Genomic DNA, 18,398 nt, shown 5'->3' with positions numbered 1-18,398 from the left:
ACTCTTCCCTCCTCACCCTATATGTTCTCCCTGGTTTATCTCAACTACTCCCAAGGTTTTAATGACCTGCCAAAGGTGGAAGATTCCCAACTCTCTAGTCTTGATCTCTCTCCTGAAGTTCTTGGTCTGCTTATGGGGCTTCTCTACCCAGTTATCCACAAGTACACCCAAAAGTAAACACCATGTTTTCCACAATCCCTTTCCCATCACAGCCTCTGTGCCCCGAGCCTTCTCCTCTCATATGACGCCTATCATCCTGACAACTGCTTAAGCCTGGGTGTCACCTCTGACTGCTCCCTCTACATCTCTCTCCTCTCCCACCCAGCCAATCAATTACCCAGGCCTACATTGTCTTGTTTAATTTAATTTAATTTGGGAGAGCTAAATAGTTAAACATGAGGCCAAAGTACATAAGAAAGCGGCAGCCTTTTATTGTAAATATGTACACACTCTCGGGCGAGGTTCTCCGGTCCTCAGGTATGGGGCCAGGGAAGTCGCCCCAGTGCTCTCGGGTGAGGTTCTCTGGTCCACAAGTAGGAGGGGCCGAAGAAGACACGCCGGCTCCTGCCGGCGGCAGACTTTTATGCATTGGTGCTGGAAGGGGGAGGGCAGTGGGCAGGATAAGGGCGTGATAGGGGCGTCTCTGTAGGCATGGCCGGGTAAGTTTCGATCTCTTCGGATTGACATCACCTGGTGCATGCTCGGTTGTCCTGCACTTTCCCGGGTGCGGGAAAGTTGGTGATGAAGAACCCGGAAGCAATCGGGACTGTGCCATCTTGTTCACCTTCCTCCATTTTGTCCCTTCTCCTTCACCCAAACATATATTACATATTCTATCTCCAACACACCACTCGAATCCACCTGCTCCTCTGCTTCTACTGCCACAACCAAGGAAAAGCATCGTCATCTCTCATCTGGATTAGTTCTAAGAGCTGCAAACTGAGTCTTTCTGTCTTATTACCTTTCAATCCACTCTCCACACTCCAGGCACACTGAGAGTGGATCACGTCACTATCGTGTTTAAACCTGTGAATGGCTTTCCACTGTTCTTAGAATAAATTCGAACTCCTCAACATGGCCTTTAATTTCAACTCCTTCTTATTTCTCCAATCATCTCTCTTGCCATCTGCCCTCTCCCATTCTTTGATTCACCTACAAAGAACACCCTTTTCCTCCATGAAATCTCTCATGGCATGTGATTCTTCACACATGCTGTTTCTTCCTGGAAGAGTTTTCTGCTCCTTTCCCATCATTTCTCCAGCTAACTCTTAATAACTGATTCAAATTGCAGCTTTCCTGATCTCCAAGTCATAAGAAGTAAGGGCCTTCTCTCCTTACTGTACAATTAACATGCTGTTCTGTAATTAAGATTGTAATTGCCTGTACTCTCCCACTGTAAGATCCAAGGGGTAGGAAGAATGCCTGTGTTGGTTACTGCTGTATCCCCAACATCTTGACAAATGCCTGAGACAAAGAAAGCCTCAAATAAGTACTTAACTGAAGAATGAATGAATAAACTATAGCATATATTTAGAGGAACTATGTATTCTTCTCTGTTTATTCATACTTATCCCTGTAAGTATGTGCATAATTATCTCTCTAAGGAAGTCCATGCTTGCCTGGTATTGTCTTAAGAGTAAATGGGAGGCTGAGCTTGATTTTGAGTGACAGTTCTTGAGTAATTTTTACATAGACTGGATTTCCAAATATCTCAAGGAACGATGAAAAAGAAGATAATCCTAAGAGCAATTTTCAGTTGGGGCAGTTATGTGGGAAACTGTGCCATGGGAACCTTCTGGTGAATTTCATGGTGCCTATGGCTGATTAGAGCAAAGTGTGGTGCTTTTTAACACCATGGTCCCAGGGCTACCAATCTGTGACAGAACAGTGAGGATGCTCCAGTGATGAGAGTCATCAGTCTCCTAGATGACCTGTGAAGGTGGGTTGCTACTAGGACCCACTCTGGTTTCTTTCTCTCGGGAAGTAGGTTGTACATTATAGTGTTGCTTAAACCTAGCCTTGCTAATGCTGGGTCTTGCTGAAATGCCTTGAAACTTGTGTTATGTAAATGCCACTATCTTTGGTTTCTAATGCAGAAGTAAATCTTTATTCATTACTTATTCATTCAATAAATATTTACTGAGCACCTACTCTGTGCCAGTCATTGTTTCAGTGAACAACATGAAGGTCTCTTCCCTTAAGAACTTTCACTGGAATTGAGGGGAGACAGAAAGTCAACAAATAATTCAGTAAATATATAGTATGTCACAAAGGGATAAGTGCTATAAAGAAGAATAAAGCTGGGGAAGTGAGGTAGGGATGTAGACTTTTGCTCTGAGTGTGGTGAAAGTCATTAGAAGATTTGTGCAAAGGAATGATGGGCTCTGCTTGAAGTTGAAATAATTATTCTAGTTTTTCCTATTTATGTATTCGATGGGTCATTTAACAGATAATTTGGGAAGTAAGGTGATTGGAGCCCATGTAGAATCTGCTGTCTTAGTCAGAAGTCCTCTGATTTCATGTCTTCCTATTTTAACCATCTTAAGAGTGCATAATCCAAGTGTAATTTTCAATTGGACCCATAGAATAGGCAGATTCTCCAATAATAAACAGCATTTGGGGATGAATTATTTACTGGATAGAGTTTTCCCACTCCTTTACAGCAAACAAACACTGGTATACCTGGACCAAACCTTTTCCTTCAGATCTCAGTTTACAAAAAATAACTGTTTTATTGTGTGTTTTATTATACAACATGTTCATTGTGTAAAATCAGAAACTACAGATTAGCAAACAGAAGAAAACAAAAGTAACTTAGAAATATCCATTTAAAACAATTTACCCTTCTAGATTTTAATTTTAGCTAAAAAATAAGTTTTCAAGTGTTCCTTGACTACTTGTCTCAATGTAATTATGAGTTCAAGTACAGGCAGGCATTACTTAACAATAGAGACATGTTCTAAGGAATGCATCATTAGGCGATTTCATTGTTGTGTGAACATCATAGAGTGTACTTACACAAACCCACACAAACCCAGATGGTATAGTCTACTATACACCCGGTCTATATGGTATAATCCACTGCTCCAAGGCTACAAACCTGTATAGCTGTTATTGTCCTCAATGACAGTGGTCCCATAAGATTAGAATGGAGCTGCCCTACACAGGTATATCATTTTTTATCTTGCACACTGTAATTGTATTGTACCATTTCTGTGTTTAGATACTCAAATACTTACCATTGTGTTACAGTTGCCTTCAGTATTCAGTACTTCCTCTTGTTATATTAAAGTTAAAGCCAGGCCAATCACACATATCCTGTTGTTACTAAATAATAAAGGCAACAATGTAACTCCAAGAACAGCAGCACCAATAATTGCCATTCAGAGAGCACTTATTATGTGCTTGCCATCCTGATAAGCAATTCATAAATATAAATTAAAATATTTTCTAAAATATTTCAGAAAATTACATCATTGCAAAAAATGATAGTTTAGTTTTGGCTTATTTCTTAAAAAAAAAAAAAAAGAAAGCTAGTCATAGGGTTGATAAAACCCAAGAGAACCAGCTAGCAGTGTTAGCTTGAACTATTCTTATTTATCCAGGCCCTATCAATAATTAAGCTGCCCCTTGAGGCCACTGGAATACCATTTAATTCTTCTGCAACACTGCACTAAAATGCTTTGAAAAAGTTCTTGTTGTATTATTTACTACCGTTATATAAGTACACTAAATTATATGTGGTAGCTTACTGCTAATAAAATAGTCAATTAATTTTTCAGCGAATATATGACTTGTTTGTAAATGACAACCATGACCATCATTATTCCAGAAAAGCAAATGGTAAGAATTTAATTCAAGGCATGAAATTCTAACAAAATTCAAAGGTCACCCTCCAACTTGATAATTCTACTTCAAAGAATGTAGCATAAGAAAAAAAAAATCATAGATTTAAATGTCCAACAACAGAAAACTAACATGGCCATGCACAAAGTAAAGTACTATGTAGTTGTGAGGTAGTCTATTTCCAGATGTGAGAAATACTAATAATTCTATATGAAAATGGCACCTTTCTAAGCCATATAGAATGAAATCTCAATTCTGTAAAATATATATGTACATATTTAAATATATTATACACATATAAATATTGAAAAGATAGAGCCTAAAATTTAAAAGTAGGTAGTGTTAATATGGGTAACTATTATTTCTTTTTATATTTTTAGTGTTTTCTAAATGTCTACAATCCATATATATTTTTATATTCAAAGAGAAATAGGTTCTTTTTTCACATATATAGATTGATAGCTTTCAGATGCTTTTAACTTACAGGCCTTTTTTTAAAAAAAACAAAGTCAGAGCCTTAGAGATTCGTAGTCAAGTGGTATCTTTTATTAACTTCTACTAAAACATGTTTGAATATTAACTTATTTTAAATGGTGTATTTGAAACTACAGCATTTCTCCTTCATAAAATATCTTTGTTTTTCACGTTGGGGTACTTAAATAGAATAGAGCTGTCTTTGATCAAAATAAAAAATAAGTATGAATCTTACCAGTAACCTCTCCTTTCTTTCAGATTAAGCCACACAATCAGCAATACCTAAAGTGAGCTAACTGAATTTCTGTGAGTCTGACTCTGACAACCTATGGCACTTATGAGAAAGAGGGGTTATTCTCAGTGATTTTGGGCCAGTTTCTGCTGCTTTGAGTCCCTCCCTATAACTTGGATGACTGACAGATTTTGTGCCTCTTCCCAGAATATCATTCTTCAGTCTTTTCATAAGAAATGACTAGGACAAGAACCATAGTGTCCTATTTCTCAGAAGTTTCTGACCCTATGCATTGGGTGACATCTCTAATTACCACCAAGAAATACCAACAGAGTACACAGCAGCTATGAACTATCTAAGACATACGGGCAAAGACAAGAATACATGCTAGTCAGCCTGACGCTGCAATTTATACTCCTGAGCATTTTGTTTCCTTATCCCTGAAGTGTGGATATAATACCTGTTCACCGGGCAGCTGTGAGGATATGTGAGTTAATTTATGAAAATGTAGAGTACAGTGCTTGGCACACAGCTAAAACTCAGTAAGTGGCAGCTTACAAATATCATCATTATTGGTGAAGAAACAAAATGAATTATATTGTACATGTAATTATGCAAACCAAGGAAGGATAAAAACATATTAATGATTTTAAAACCATCTTTGGGGAAACGATAGACTTCCAGATAATTTAAAACCCATAGAGATAAACTAACATATTCAAATGCCACCATTTGATGGTATACCTCCAAACTACATACTTCTATTAACTTTCTTAAAATTGGTAAATAACACCTTGTGATTAGGTGCTTAAATAAAGTGATTATTGCAAGCTGGCTGTATAGCCTGTCCTGCAACTGTGACAGATGACATTAATTACATTTTTATGTGTAGCATAGGAACTGCACATTTTCTGGCTGCAGAACCAAACCAGATGCAGAGCACTCTGTTTCAGCTTGAGTAATGGAAAGAAGGAAGCAAGAGCTCATGACTGCAGAAGGCAGGGCTGGAGAACAGGGCAAGCAGCACATCAGCCCTGGTTCTTTGGGAAACAAGTGAGGGTTGAGAATGAAACAAGCCCTTGTGTAGCAGGAGCCTCCAAATTCTGACCTTCTCTTAAAATAGCTAAGCAGAACTTAAGAGGGTAAAAGCAGAGTACTCTCCTGTCCGTGTTTACATTGTCTCTATCTAGTAGAAGGTCTGGAATTAAATAACTCTTTTGTTGAATGAATGAAGAAATCAATTAAGCCTCAAAGGTAAGGCTCTCCATGTGAAATGGCTGTGGGGGATTTGAGAGGCACGGAGTCTTGGTCAGCTTGGGCATTCACCTGGATACTCCCTGATTTCCCACTAAATGTTCAAAGGTGGGGACAAAAATTTTAATTTAGCCACAAGCAATGCTGTTGTGAGGGCACTTATCACTGTTTGCTTACCAATATTGTTTGGAACTTCATAATAAGTAGTAAATAAAATTTATTCTCTGGAAGTGTTTTTCACATTATTGTGAAAACTATACTCTCCTTGGAATGAGGATACATTTGGTATAATATCTGGTATAATCTCACATTACATAATTATTCTGGTATATAGAATAAGTGCTTATAATATAGATAATAATAAAGATATTAGATGAAAGTTACCAGGACTTATTAAGTCCAGACACTAGGCTAAGTGGCTTTCCATATATAACTCATGAATCCTCTAAACGACTATCTGGAGTAGGTTACTATATCCACTTTATAGCTGCAGAAACTGAGGCTTATTTACAAATATTCCCAAGTCCACACAGCTCCCAACAGTGGCAAAGCCAAGATTCATACCCAGAATATGTGATTTCAGAACCTAAAAGCCTATTTTGACCAATAGGCTTCATTTAGAATTTTAAAGGCATAAATCTAAAATAATCAGTATTTGAATAGTTGAATATTGTTGTTTTTAAAATGCTTCACTTTTTTTTTTAACCTGTTGAAAACTTTCAAGTTTAGGCAACTATGTCTATAACTGGTTTTGATGTAATTAAGATTTAAGTCTTGAGGTTGTTCCCTATAACTCTGCATGGAATTGAGTATTTCTACAAGTGTCTTCTTGATTATTATATCCATTTACACACAAAAAAATTCCTGAAATTACCTGCTCCACACTCCTTATCAGAGAGAATAATTTGGGTAACAGGATTTTTTGTCATTGAGGAAACTGTGTAAGATATGGCTGTTTAAGAGGCCAAAACTATCAGATACACAGTATTGATTTGGATCTCCATATAGACATGGGGATATTATTGAAACATGAGGAAGTCTCAAAATCTTCTCCCAAGGAAAACAAGCATTATGCTCACTAATGACTCCACAGCAGTTCTAAAGGCTGCTTCAGATTCACGCTAATTATTTCTTTCCATTTTGATAGAAAATAGGCTTCTGACCTAGAACCATAACAATGGAAGAAGAGCTAAAAAAGAGGAAGATTGGTGATTAAAACCCATTTATGCCTAGTGTTCCACTATTGGAACACTAAGCATGTGGGAGTAATTTGTATCTTACTGGTCAAGGTCATCGCCAAGTTCTAACTGTAAAAATTTAAAAAATTGCAACCTCAGGCATAAATGGGTACAAAAAAAAAAAAAGGCAGAAAAAACTAGTCTTGCTTTCTAATCTAAAGGGACCTGGAATTCTTTGGACTTGGTAGATACAGATTCTGGCTTTCTATTCTTTCAGATGACAAATGTGTCCTAGGGGTTGATCTTACTCCTCTATAAACTCTGATCTCTCCCTTGTGCCCTTTGCCTCTCTTTTTCTTTCCTCTTCTGGCAATAACACTGATGGGAAGGTGAGGTGCGTAGTCTGCTATGTTCGCTCGAGGAAGGCAGAACTTCCCACCTGCAATTGTAATGACTTGTTACCCTTCCATGTGGTCAGCAATGGTTAGGAATGAAAAAGCTGTTCAGGAAGCATGGAGCATTCCCCCTACTAAAAGCCAAAGTAACCAGGAATCCACTGTAAATAGGTAGTTTCCAAGGATGAAATTCTTTGAGAACCAGAAAATCTGGATAAGAAGAGAACTTCTGGTAGCAAGCAAGCAGGCATATCTGTTTTTGTCTCTGTCTCTCTCTCTGCACGTGTGTGTGTGTGTGTGTGTGTGTGTGTGTGTGTGTGTGTGTGTCTACTGTGCATTCTCCAGGCCATTCCTCAAGAGCCAGCAACTCATTCCTCCTACTACTGGGAATACTGGCTGCTAGCTGCTGAAACTCACAGCTGATCCCTCTCTGGGAATTACCCTCCACCAATGGGAGCTGCCTCACTCCAAGATTACTTAATCCCTCCCCAAAACAAAGGCCAGGTCTCCTTGCCTGGATATGAGATCACTCCAAAGGCCATGCCAGCCCCAGAGCACTCACAGGTGCAGCCTCTCCCTCTGCCCAGTTTTGCCTTTCTTGCTCCCTCAAGAATGGACAGCCTGCTCTTGAATCTCTGGAATGATCTCCCAAGATCACAAAGCAAGTACGCAGAAGGGCTGGAATTCAAATCCAAATCTGTTTGACTCTTAGCCCTAGGTTTCTGTCCACTTTATCAAGCCCTTGACTTTGACTTATAAAATACACATCCTCACATTTTAGCAAGACATACAAAGTCCCTTCTTATATGACCATCCTTTCTAATTTCACATCCCATCACCCACTCCCATACGATCCCTGGTCCAATCATATCAAACTCTCTCCTTTCCCAGAACATGCTCATGTTCTCCTTTCCTGGAATAGCTCATTGTCTTTCCGTTTGATGAATGCCTCCTTCTCCTACAAGTCTCACTTCAAGTGTTCCCCTAGCTGTGAAGAATTTCCTCATCCCCTAGGTAGAGTTAAGATCTCCAGCCTTCCAGTTTCGTTTAGCATGGTAACTGCTAATTACTGTAATGAGCTCCTTGCAGGCAGGGACATGTCTTTTAGCTCTGCTCCCCTAGCCAGGCATTTTAAAGATGCTTTGTTGAATGGATAAATAAATGAACTCAGTAGAGGTACTGGTCCTAGAGGCCCTGTCTCAACAAGAAGCATTATATAGTGCCATACAAATTTGGATAAATTGTGACCTTCTTGAGCACCAGGACTAGTTTTTCTTCATCTTTGCAGCCTTTTCAACACCTGTCATCACAGTCTCCTGCCCATAAGAGATGCTCAGAAAAACCTGCTGAACCAAATGAGGTCTCTGCATAAAGAGCTCATGTACAAGAAAATTATTTCACGTTCACGGCTCTGTCTAAATTACTTTTTTTAAAACTCTACTATTTAAGACGCATAGGATATTTCTCTATCTGTTCTTAAATTATATGCTCCTTAGTTTCAATTTTCAAAGTTTCTCCTTCGTTTGAAAATTTTTTTTTTCTATTTAATGGAGCATAAGGTGACTTAGAGCTTGCTAAATTCCCTTTCTAGGTCAGAAATCAAATCTAATGTGGATACATCAAACATGACTAAGAAATTTTCCAGCTGGCCTGCTTAACACTATGTCTTTGTTTTAAGGAGACTCTTTGAAACATAAATATTAATCTACAGGGTGGTTTTTCTCCCCGCTACTTTCTGAAACTAATAATTACTTACTGAATAGAGGTACAGGTATAGGTATAGGCATCCACATTCCTAATACAAAGCTGAGGGGGTGGGGAAAACTCTCATCTTACAAGCATAAAAAATGAACGCTAGTTGTACTGGGCAAGTAGCTGCACTCTCTACACAGGAAACGGTCCCATTTTATTATTTGTGCTCAGCAAAAATGTCTACACAACAAAAAAACTGCTGAGAGTCGGCTGAGATTAGTAACAATGATAAGAAAACTTCAAAGTCCAGTTCTTGTTTTTTAATGGACTTGGGAAGGAGGAAGCTCGCTGGTGTGTAAGGGATGGAGTTTTCTGTGCCCTGTGAAATTTTCTTCATGTCGCTTTCTCACAGCCTCTGCTGCTGGTCTGGTGAGACTAAGAAAGACTGTGCTAGCATCTTCTCAAAAGAGTAGCACATGTAATAATCTTGTTCTTTACAAGTTTCTCACCATGTGTGAGCCCCAAACAAAGAATTCAAGGCATTTACCCTCTGGCCTGATTTTTCATGAGTACAGGTAGTCCGTTCCTGGGCAGAGGTGCAATTTGCAGGAACATCTTATTTCAAAATTTTTGCTCACATTGTTTAGCTCGTAGATTCACCGACTTACAACTCTATACGTATGCCCTATACCTAACTTTTTATTCTGTATTTTTAAAAGATTCATTCATCCAATTTAACTTTTTTTTTTTTTTTTTTTTTTTGAGTTGGAGTCTCACTCTGCCACCCAGGTTGGAGTGCAGTGGTGCGATCTCAGTTCACTGCAACCTCCGCCTCCCGGGTTCAAGCGATTCTCCTGCCTCAGCCTCCCGAGTAGCTGGGACTACAGGCATGCGCTACCACGCCCAGCTAATTTTTGTGTTTTTAGTAGAGACGGGGTTTCATTATGTTGGCCAGGATGGTCTCAATCTCTTGACCTCGTGATCCACCCACCTCGGCCTCCCAAAATGCTGTGACTACAGGCATGAGCCACCACACCCAGCCTGATTTTTAATTCTTTATTCCATGTCTTTAAAACATCCATTCATCTAATTTTTAACCGTTTATTCTGTGTCTCTAAAGGATTCATTTACCTAATTTTTCAGACACCGTTCTCAGTCCTGGTTATAGGCAAGGCAGTTACCGGAAAGCACATTATGGCAGGATTTATGGAGTGTACCTTTTTAAACATCCTGGTAGAATCCTCACTTATCTGCATGAACCGCATAATCACATTGTTGAGATAGATGTCACTCAAGGTTGCATGGTCTTTGCTTTCTCTCCTTACTTGGTTCAGGAGCAAATACCAGCAGTTCACTGGAGACAACAGGTTCTGGTCTTTCCTAAGAAGTGAAGAAACACAGAATTACCATCCATTTCAAAGCTGTCCCAATCAGATGACTGAAGTCACCAAGGCAAACTAAGGAGCCACAACAGATGGATACTGTCGCTGTGCTTCCTGCTCTGAGCATTTCTCAGACCGGGATACTTATCAGCCAGCAGAACAGCCTTCCAGCCCGTGGACGGCACAGAGCCAGCAATTGTCCAGGTTTCGAAGGAAAAACCTGGACCAAGAACACTGGTGAAAACCTATATTCCTGACAAGGACCACGGGACCCTAACATACACAGTGCTTAGGCAGGCCCTCAGCTTTACACACTCCATTGAATAAAGTGATTTACGTTTACATGAAAATCTATTGACTACTGTCTCAGACAGACTGTGGTTTTGCCACGGCATACAAAGTCTGCTTTGAATGTTCAGTCTGTTGCTGGAAAAGAAATTTGGCTAGTTATGTGTTGCATGGAACATAAATTCGAGGGTTATTTATTAATCCCCTGATACATAACCTCCAGTCTCCCAAAAACTATTCCTGGGAATCAGAACTTTATTGCATTGTCTCAAGGCTCATGAAGAGAACCATGAAGTTTGCTGGCTTATGACTTGTCACATGTCCTGTTGAAACCCATCAAACTGTTTCAGATTCATAACCGCTCCTTGTTTTATTCTATAAAACAAAGCTAAAAGGTAATATAAACAGCAAAAGAAAACTGTTTAAAAATCTTAAAGAGTAACTCAACAAAAACAGTGAGCGACTGCGATGATGCAGCTTAAGAAAAAGTACTTTTTAAAAAATGTTTGCGGCCGGGCGTGGTGGCTCACACCTGTAATCCTAACACTTTGGGAGGCCGAGGTGGGCGGACTGCCTAAGATTGGGAGATCAAGACCAGCCTGGGCAACATGGCGAAACCCTGTCTCTACTAAAAATACAAAAATTAGCCGGGTGTGGTAGTGGGCACATGTAATCCCAGCTACTTGGGAGGCTGAGGCACAAGAATTGCTTGAACCTAGGAGGTGGAGGTTGCAGTGAGCCAAGATTGTGCCACTGCACTTCAGCCTGGGAGACAGGGCAAAAGTCTGTCTCAAAAAAAAAAGAAATTTTTTGTTTATTTTTTCTTTAAAAAGTAACTGTAAAATGGCAAAATGGCAGAGAATCTTTATGCTAACACAGGAACAAAAGTGCCCTTTAATCAGACATGTTATTCTCCTATTATTTATGATCATTTATGACTCTGAATGTTAATTAAGTTAGGAAAGAAATGATGAAGTTGGGTCTTTCTGCCATTGCATCTCTCAGATTCAGGATTTATTTATTTATTTATTTATTTTGAGACAGAGTCTCGCTCTGTGGCCCAGGCTGGAGTGCAGTGGCCGGATCTCAGCTCACTGCAAGCTCCGCCTCCTGGGTTGACGCCATTTTCCTGCCTCAGCCTCCCAAATAGCTGGGACTACAGGTGTCTGCCACCTCGCCCAGCTAGTTTTTTGTATTTTTTAGTAGAGACGGGGTTTCACCGGGTTAGCCAGGATGGTCTCGATCTCCTGACCTCGTGATCCGCCCGTCTCAGCCTCCCAAAGTGCTGGGATTACAGGCTTGAGCCACCGCGCCCGGCCAGATTCAGGATTTAATACTGCATTAAGTCAATGCCCTCTCCAGAAGAAAATGAAAGCAGACGATGGAAGCAGGAATGCACGCAGGGGAAGGCCTGATTTAGGATCCTAGCACTTGGCACCTGTGAGGGCAGCCTCCCATTCTCCCCACTGGCACACTGAAGAATTATACCCTCTACCCTGCCATCTCCCTTTTTTCTTAACACCATCAGGCAAAGAGCAGTGGTTCTATAGCAGGTAATTGGAACTTTTCTATTGAGAGTTTCTATCTACCCAGCCCCATATAATAAGGTAAATGGTACCTTATTTCTATTAACCTTCATGTAGATCTTCTTTGCTGAAGTAACCCACACATTCTTTCAGAACATTTCATGCTTCAACGTATCCTCAGGGCCTTGCCCCATAGTAAGCATTAAATAAGTGTTATTTCACTCATTGCATAAACAATTATTATTGCCTTAGTAATAACAGCAGTAGTAGTAATATTGAAAACAATAACAGCTATCATTTACTGAGCACTTGCTCTGAAAAGTAATACCCATGTCAAGATCACGGCCTCTTGAGCTGCACTGTCTAGGTTCACCTGCAGCACTACCCCTTACTAGCTATGAGATCTTGGGCAAATGATCTTAACTGCTCTGTGCCTCAGTCACTTTGTAGAATGGGTAAAATAACAGTGCTTATAAGATTGTTCATGAGAATCACTGGAGTCAATATTATTTTAAAATGCTTATAATAATGCCGTGTATATATAGTAAGTGCTATATAAAGTCAGCTATTTTATCCAGAGGCTGGTATAAAGATTTTACAGATATCAACTCTACTTAATCCTTATTACTACCACTTGAGGCAGAGATTCTTTGTATCTTCTTTTTATTTATTTTTATTTTTATTTTTTTAGATGGAGTTTCACTCTTGTTGCCTAGGCTGGACTGCAATGGCGTGATCTCAACGCACTGCAGCCTCTTCCTCCTGGGTTCAAGCGATTCTCTTGGCTCAGCCTCCCAAGTCGCTGGGATTACAGGTGCCTGCCACCACGGCTGGCTAATTTTTGTATTTTTAGTAGAGACAGGGTTTCACCATGTTGGTCAGGCTGGTCTTGAACTCCTGACCTCAGGTTATCCACCTACCTCAGCCTCCCAAAGTGCTGGGATTACAAATGTGAGCCACCACACCTGGTCCTTTGTATCTTTTCTATCAGTGAAAGAATGGAAGCTTAGCAAGGCATACTGATTTGATAAAGACCAAAGCTAGTGTCTGAGAGAGTCTTTTTTGAGTCCAGGGAAGCTGAACCAAGCCCTGGTCTTTCCACTATGCAGTGGCATCTTTAGGCCAAAGATTGTTCTACACAATAAGTGTCCCAAAACTGAGTAAGAACCAGACTCCAGAATATAGCTTAAATGATTGGTAATGATATCATGCTAAAGATGTAACATTTGTTTGGTGAAAAGGAGAAGGAATATCAAGTGTATATCCTGGGTTGGTTATCAGTCATATCAAAGACTTTATCATGTTTCTCACTTAAGGGTCATAAAACCTCATTTTACAAGTTAGGACACCAAGGCTTAGAGAGGTTAAGTAACTTAACCAGAGTCACAAAGTGGAGCCAATATTCAAACCCAAACCTGGCTGACTTTTTTTCCCAATCCTGTTTTATCCTTTTCACAGACATATTCATCTTATCTTCAGTCTCATATTCAATAATAAACTTACTCAAGTTAAAGAAAATTTCAAACTGCTTACCTTTTAAAGAAAACTACCAAATAAAACAGGAGAAACAAAAATGCGTCCATCTGCCATGGGGCCAGATAAGATACATGGACCCATCCATATTTTCCCTTCACAGCCACCGATTACTAAATGCAAAACACAGAAGATACTCAAAAATATTTACTGAATGGGCTGTGCACGGTGGCTCACACCTGTCATCCCGGGACTTTGGGAGGCTGAGGCAGGCAGATTTCTTGAGGTCAGGAGTTCAAGATCAGCCTAGCCAACATGGCAAAACCCTGTCTCTAGTGAAAATACAAAAATTAGCCAGGCATGGTCGTGGGCACCTATTGTAATCCCACTACTCGGGAGGATGAGGCAGAAGAATTGCTTGAACCTGGGAGGAGGAGGTTGCAGTGAGCCGAGATTGCACCACTATACTCCAGCATGGGTGACGGAGCAAGACTCCATCTCAAAAAAAAAAAAAAAAAAAAAAAAAAAAAAAATTACTGAATAGATGAATGGGCTGTCTTCTTAATTACAACTGCTTTTAAAAAGAAACAGTTAAGTTACTATAAATGTGAATACAGTACTGGCTCCAGCCTCTGCTTCCCAGCCCCACTCTCTGTTAAGTACATATAACATTTGTTCACCCTGGGGATCATCATTAAGATTTATTTTTATGCTGGACCAACAGTAAAGGTTACGGTCGAAAGACGTGTGCGTGGGGAGAGAGAGAGAGAGAGGAGAGAGAAAGGGAGAGAAAGAAAAAGGAGAAGAGAGAAAAGAGAGGAGAGAGAGAAAGAAAGAGAGAGAGAGAGAAAGAGAGAGGTATTTCTTATCCAGAATAGTTTTGTGTCTGCTTCTGCACCAAGTATCCCAGGGATAGTTCCCATCCCATTTTTTTATGCAGGCTCCAAGGTCATGGAGAGGTGTAAAATGAATGGAACTGCAAAGCCAATGGTGAAAGAAAGGCATGCTTCTCCGCAGCCCCTTCCAAACGGGAGGCCAGGCTGAGCAGCCAGGTCTCCTTGTTGTGCCCCGTGAAGGTGGGTAGAGGGTTTTCTGTTTAACCATTTCACTGAGATAGCAGCTCTTCTGGTTCTGAGATGCAATGCAATGGGGTTGGTGGGGAGGAAGCTCTTAGTTCCAAGTCTTTACTTGGCACAGACCTCCTCCTCTCTCCCCCTGTGAAATTAAAGGGTAGATACAACTGCCACTTAGGTTTTCAGTTCCCTCTTTTTTTGGCCCCTAGAAATTTATATTTAAAAGGATGTCCATTATATGTTAACCAACATTTCTGAGAGTTTTCAGATTTACATGTTTTTCAGATTATCTGGCCTGCTGTATTTACAGAAATAAAAGCCTGCACTGTCTTTTTACTATCTCCTAAACAGGTCAACCTCTCTCTACCTGCAGTGTTCCTTCTCGTGCCCTCAGGAAAAGGTCTGGAAGGAAGGCCTGGCCAGGAAGATCCCCAGGCCCCCAGGACCTGCTCTGATTCACACCTGCAGCCATGTAGCTCACCGCCTCCCTACTCACTCCCACTGGACTACTTCTATTCTGCAAACCTGCTGTACATCCCTTAGCTGGGCGTGGTACATTCCCTGCCGGCCCCTTGCCCATGATGGTTCCCTTGCCTGGAATATGCTCTTCTCTCCTTTATTGATCAACTAGTCCTTCAGGTCTTTGCTTAGATGCCACTTCTTTCAGGACCTTCCCTTTCCCACCTCCAATGCAGAACAGATATCAACTGGGTCTGTCCAGGGTCTCCCCGGCCTTCCCCTGTTGGAACAGTTGAATATTTCACTGGAGTTGTCTGCTTACTTGTCTGTCTTTGTTCTGGGATTTTTTTTTTTCTTTGACATGGAGTCTCACTCTGTTGCCCCGCCTAGAGTGCAGTGTTGCAATCTCAGCTCACTGCAACCTCTGCTGCCCGGGTTCAAGATATTCTCCTGCCTCAGCCTCCCGAGTGGCTGGCATTACAGATGCATGCCACCATGCCCGGCTAATTTTTGTATTTTTAGTACAGATGGGGTTTCACCATATTGGTCAGGCTGGTCTTGAACTCCTGACCTCAGGTGATTGACCTGCCTTGGCCTCCCAAAGTGCTGGGATTACAGGTATGAGCCACCCTGCCCAGCCCTGTCCCCAGGATTTAAATCATACGCTAAATTTCATTAGCAGAACATCTTATGTGTAATTTTTAAAGCAAATAAGTTATAATTAAACTTACTTGATGCTCATTCATAGCATTTTCCTTAAAACTTTTGTTTTAAATCAGTGTCAATTACAATGACCATAAACATGATGGGCAGGAAGGGGGTCATTCAACTCAAGCAATTCTTACTGCTTATTTTCATATAAATTCACAATAGAAAATCTGAGGTCTTGGCTTGAACAAAAAGCTACTTTAAATCTATCCTACCTATAGCAGATATCAACTCCCAGGTTTCTATAATCAAGAATTTTACAAACAGATACCTTCTCTTCTGGCATATAAAGTTATCCATAAATATATATGTATTGGAAAGACAAAACTGTCAACAGATTACACTAGTTTGAAATGATAAACTGATGCCCATAAATTACAAATGTAGAGGGCTGCTTTGATTTATGAGAATATGCTCTACAACCACAACTCAGACAAAAATAGAAAAATCAAAAATCCACAAAGGTGGCAAAGGCAGGATGGATATCACCCTTGGAAAGGTGAATTAGATTCAAGTCTCTTACTTGTATTGTTGATGATCCTTAGTGCTTCTCGTTTTTGCCATGAACCTTTCTGCTAATTTCTCTAGATTCCGGGAATATTCCGTCTCAATTTCAGCTTTTTTTCGGAAGAAATCTTGCAGGTCCTGGAGAAGCTGAACTCGCATCTCCGTTTGCTGCTCCAGGCATTTTTGTTGTTCTACCAGTTGAGCTCGAATTTCTAAGGAGAGAAGAGAAGCCACTGGATGGTTACATGAAAATTAATGAGGTGTGCTGGTATGTGCAAGATATAAGTCACTAAATATATATATAATATATATATTTTAAATGTATTTATTTATTTTTGAGATAGGGGTCTCACTCTGTCGCCCAGGCTGGAATGCAGTGGCGCAATCTCAGTTCACTGTAACCTCTGCGTCCCGGGTTCAAGCAATTCTCCTGCCTCAGCCTCCCGAGTAGCTGAGACTATAGGCATACGTCACCAGGTAATCCACCCGCCCTGGCCTCCCAAAGTGCTAGGATTACAGGCATGAGTCACTGTGTCTGACCATGACTCCTAATTATTTATTTAGCTCTGTATTGGACTTTTGTTAGAATACTGTGTCCAAGGTGATTCTTTAAATAAGTTATCTGCTGACCCTTTAAAAGAACAAGAGGAGCCTCGGGAAAGAACGTAATAAATTAGAATAAATATATGGGTTACATTTGTAATGCCACAAACACACAAAGAGCCATGAGGGGAAAGAATGAAAGCCTTTCAGATAACAATTCATAACATCTTTGGGTAGCTGAAAACACTGTAATTTTTTCAACAGCACTCTATCTCAGCTATCCCTTTTGAGTCTGAATGGCAAAGAAATAAGCATCATTCCTTCCAGGCTCTGAACCACTACACGTTTGCCATTTGGCACATACAGAGACTGACATCTGGTAATTTTTATTTAGTGCATAATTTCTAGTTTGTAAAACACATAGCTTCAGGGCTTATAGGGATGCTGTGCCTAAAAATAACTTCTTTCCGTAGCCAAATAATCCATTCATGACAATGCAGTCCTCAGATTCCAGTTTATTATTCTGTTCACACCAAAAAGGCCTCTTCAGTGGCCTTCACCTTTTACACGTTGTTCAAAAAATACCCTTATCGACATATTTAGTCCTCAAAGAATCTTCTGATAATTTTAATACATTAGGAACATGAACGGTGGTCTTTAGTGATTCAGGGAAATCTCAAAAGCAAAAATGTGGCATGCAAAAATATCTGTAAACGACTGTAACAAAGAAACATGTGTGTTTTGGAAAATGAGATACAGTAACTAATAACTACAGACTTGTTTTTGTTCTAAGACCTAAGGCTAAGCTCCAAAGACAAGAACATCACGCTGGAAAACTTCTTCATTTCATCTTTCCCAGTGTCAGTGCATTTCCCGAAAAGTGAAGGCTGAATCTAATTCAGTGGAGTTAGTAGAAATCAATGTCCAAATAATGTATCTTTAAATTTCTTGCTATTCCTCTTAGATACAGAAGGCCAGTACTGATTATAAATATATATATGTGTATATATGTGTGTGTGTATAATATATATACACATAAACTTGACCATGTTTAATCGAGTTCATTAACAGCAAGTTAATAGCAAGTTCATGAATAAGGTGGTCAAGTTCTGAATGGGGAGTCAGGAAATGTGCTTAATTTAAAAATAACTAGTAATAACTCAATGTTTACTATTCTATGCCCTAATGAAGTAGGTTTTAGTAGTATTTTCCATTTTACAAAGAATAATTGAAGTTTAAGGAGTATAAATACTTTAAGCATTTCAGCCAGTAACTGGTACCCCTGGAGACTTTTGACCCTAACCTGTCAGTCTGACTAATCAAACACTTCCCCCATCCTTCTATCCATCAAACCTTTTTTTGGGCACC

The 18,398-nt window shown here is 40.0% G+C and overlaps 1 protein-coding gene across 3 annotated transcripts in view; it reads right to left on the bottom strand.

Moving 5' to 3' along the window:
- SRGAP1 (SLIT-ROBO Rho GTPase activating protein 1) overlaps positions 1-18,398 on the bottom strand; it is a 308,188-nt gene that overhangs the window by 145,208 nt on the left and 144,582 nt on the right. For all 3 annotated transcript variants that reach the window (XM_008003891.3, XM_008003892.3, XM_073020911.1), the window contains exons 2-3: positions 16,504-16,699; positions 10,289-10,451 (exon numbers count right to left, since the gene is read on the bottom strand). In XM_008003891.3, coding sequence (XP_008002082.1) covers positions 10,289-10,451; positions 16,504-16,699 — 359 coding nt within the window. The remainder of the gene's footprint in view (positions 1-10,288; positions 10,452-16,503; positions 16,700-18,398) is intronic.

Source organism: Chlorocebus sabaeus, chromosome 11 (genome assembly GCF_047675955.1).
Source record: "Chlorocebus sabaeus isolate Y175 chromosome 11, mChlSab1.0.hap1, whole genome shotgun sequence".
NCBI classification, from domain to species: domain Eukaryota; kingdom Metazoa; phylum Chordata; class Mammalia; order Primates; family Cercopithecidae; genus Chlorocebus; species Chlorocebus sabaeus.
This window is presented reverse-complemented; position numbering and strand designations above follow the sequence as displayed.